This window comes from Camelus dromedarius, chromosome 26 (assembly GCF_036321535.1).
Source record: "Camelus dromedarius isolate mCamDro1 chromosome 26, mCamDro1.pat, whole genome shotgun sequence".
Classification (NCBI taxonomy): Eukaryota; Metazoa; Chordata; class Mammalia; order Artiodactyla; family Camelidae; genus Camelus; species Camelus dromedarius.
This window is the reverse complement of record NC_087461.1, coordinates 5,810,702-5,813,612: the sequence shown is the minus strand read 5'-3', so window position 1 is coordinate 5,813,612 and position 2,911 is coordinate 5,810,702. Positions and strand designations below refer to the sequence as shown.

General features: G+C 52.2%; 1 protein-coding gene across 1 annotated transcript; it reads right to left on the bottom strand.

The window, feature by feature from the left end:
* Nucleotides 1-220: 220 nt before the first annotated feature.
* On the bottom strand, nucleotides 221-2,463 carry LOC105093580 (transmembrane and coiled-coil domains protein 1-like). The gene has a single exon (XM_064479219.1). It carries the CDS (start codon nucleotides 2,174-2,176, stop codon nucleotides 221-223), a length of 1,956 nt encoding a protein of 651 aa, XP_064335289.1. The 5' UTR covers nucleotides 2,177-2,463.
* Between the last annotated feature and the right edge of the window lie 448 nt (nucleotides 2,464-2,911).

The following is a 2,911-nucleotide window of genomic DNA, read 5'->3' as shown; positions in this document are numbered from 1 at the left end:
TCCAAGATTTCTGCCCCCCCAAAAAAAAACTTCTTGGATAAAATCTAAAAAATACTATTGCAATTGCGTCTTTTGAAGAAAAAAACATTATTCTAAATGTAAACGGATTCACTCAACTCTCTTGTTGCTGTAGAAAACTTCAGAGTAGGTATGCTGCTGTCTGAGTCCTCACTGCGTGCACTGGCCAGATGGTAGGGAGCACGGCCTCCTGGGGCCAGCATCACCTCGGGGAGGAAAAGAACCGCTCCACGTAGCTGAAGAGGGCATCCCAGTGCTTCCAGAGGAAGGCAATGAAGACCACAAGGAATAAAGTGCTGAACGTCCTGTTGCGCGTCTTCATGAGCGGGACCACGCAGTTGGCCACTGTGGAGACGAAGACCAGGAGGACAACCATGAGCGCCAGGAGGATGCAGATGAGCTTGTCCAGCAGGTTGCGCGCCGTGGCGTTCTCCAGCCCCTCCAGCTGCAACATCTGCTGCTGCGGCTGCTGCTCCATCTTAGAGATGCGGGTCTGGCACGCCTCCAGGGCCTCCTGGGTGTCCCTGGCCCATTCATAGGACTGATATGCAATTTTGTCTTCCATGCTGGCCAATTCCTCCTTCAAGTTCAAGATTTCATTCTGTTGGAGCTTTGTCAGGTCATTCAGTTGTTCTTCTAATCGTTCACATCTACGTGGCTCCTCCTGTAAGGCCTGCATTATTAATGAATAGTCCCTCTGATAATGTTCCTTGAGGGTCTCAAAAGATTCCTCCAGTCTGGCCTGGTTTTCCCGGATCTCCTGGATCTCATGCAGCGGTACATCGAATCCTGAGCTCTGCATGTCCCGGGTGTTTGTTCTGGAGCTGGACGATCCTCCAGCGGTGCCTGCAGTGGTGCTGTTGGCTCCCACTGAGCCTGAGGTGGCACTAGAACAATCTTCCTCGCTACCATATTTGGGACTCGACTGAAAGTTTGAAATCACTCCCAAAGCCTTTCCCCCATCATCCACTTGTCCTTCCTCGAAAGAGTCCTTCAGGTTAGGGATATTGTCTGCACTGCCAAACTTACTCCAAATCAGTGAGGCGCTCTCTCTGGGCTTTGAAACCACAGCCCCTGCTGCTGAATGGGTCGCCTGGGAGAAGCTGGAGTGTCCACCTTTGACACTGTCCACTACACCTTCAATGAAGCTGGTCACCTTCGCTCCCACATCCTTCAGACCCTGGTGCATGTCCCTGAAGACGTCCTTTGGCTGCCGGCGGATCCCATTCTGCTCCACCTCTCGGAGTTTTCTGTGGTAGCGCTCAAGCTTCTTTTGGAGCTGGAGGGTGGTTTGGGCAGATTTCTGGTTCTTCTTCTCAAAGACCTGCTTGATACGGGCGTCCTGCTGCTTGTCTGCACTGTTGGCAAGCTTCAGGTACTCAGCAACGTTGTCATCCCGGGCTGTCTGCACGATCTTGATCCGCTCCGTGAGCTTCAGGATCTTCTGCTGCAAGTGAGCAACAGCAGCCTTTGTGCGCTGAGGGTCTGGTGTTCCATCCACAGAGTCTGTGTGGATGCTGCCATCGGTGCTGGAGGCCACTGCTCTGGAAGTCTGGGCGAGGCTGCCTACTTCCAACTGCTCGATCCGCTCTGCAGACGCCTTATCCCCTGGCAGACACGCAGTGGCAGCAGCAGCAGCACAAGCTATTTCCATCATGGCGAAGCTGATGGGAGCATCGGTAGTGGATGAAGACCTGGGTCGGCCTGACTGCATAACAGTTGCCATCTCCTGGCCAGATTTCCTGTTGATTTGGGGACTTCCCTTTGGGGCCTCTGGCTTGCCCCACCTACTATGCAAGCTCGTCCCCCTCTTCATCCTGAGTGGCACTCGGATCTGCTGCAGGACACGATTCAGGACTGTGGGGTGGGTGGGGACACCATCAATCTCAGCACATGCGTTCTGGCTTTCCAGATCCATTTCAGGTTCTGGATCTGCCTGAATTTGTTGCACATCGTGTGGAGACACTGATGACCTCCTGCGCTGGTGCTGGAAGAGATGCTTCAAGCCTTGGCCAATCATATTAATGTTCTCCAAAGCATTGTGGGTCATTTCAGACAACTTTTGTTCTGATTCTGTCTGCTTTCTGGCCTCTGCATCTTGGGATCTGCCTCCAGGATCAGGGTCCTCAAATAATTGTTCACTGCCTGAAGGCTCCATCAGTAGACTTAATATGCTTATTTGCAAACTCAAAAAAATTTAAACACACCAACACTGTCAACTTAGGTAGGGATTGCTTCAACAGTAACTGCAGCTGTGAGACGGAGGCTTCATGCCTGTCTTTATCACTCTTCCTCAAGCACTTCTAAGGTGTACTGGAATCCTGTTAGGAAAAGATCAGCCTGCCTCCCCTATTCAGAGTATTATTTGTCACATGGGACGACACTAATGCATCATACTTGAGACCCTTTATTTACACTTGTAAGAAGGGCCACTCCTTGGAAAGTTCCTCCTCAAGATCCCAGCACAATAGCTTTCCTTTGTTTACATAGATGAGGATGAACAGTTGTAATCCAAAATGTTTCCCAAAAATCTGTTTAAAAAGACATAGAAATAGAAGATCCACATGAAGAGAGATCCAATCTGGAAGATGGAGACCGTCTTCTGAATCTTATGATCAAGAGCAGGTGTTCACCAACTGTCAGCATCTGCAGAAAGTGCTAACCACGGGTGTGTCTCCTCAAGGCAGTAACACCGGTGGGGAGGGGAGGAGAAGCCGGCGTCTCCGCCAGCGCCCGCGCTCGCTCGCGCGCGCGCGCGCAAGCACAGGCTCCCGCCCTGCGGCCGCCGCGCCAGGTCCTTCCCCGCAACCTCCCGCCTCCCGGTCCGCCCCGCGCGCCGCCGTCCCGGCGCGGGAGCGCGAACCAAAATGTGGACATTTTTCATGTTTCTATA

Excerpts from the sequence above, each read along its gene's own strand:
- LOC105093580 (XM_064479219.1), bottom strand. The coding sequence starts at position 2,176 with ATGGAGCCTTCAGGCAGTGAACAATTATTTGAGGACCCTGATCCTGGA.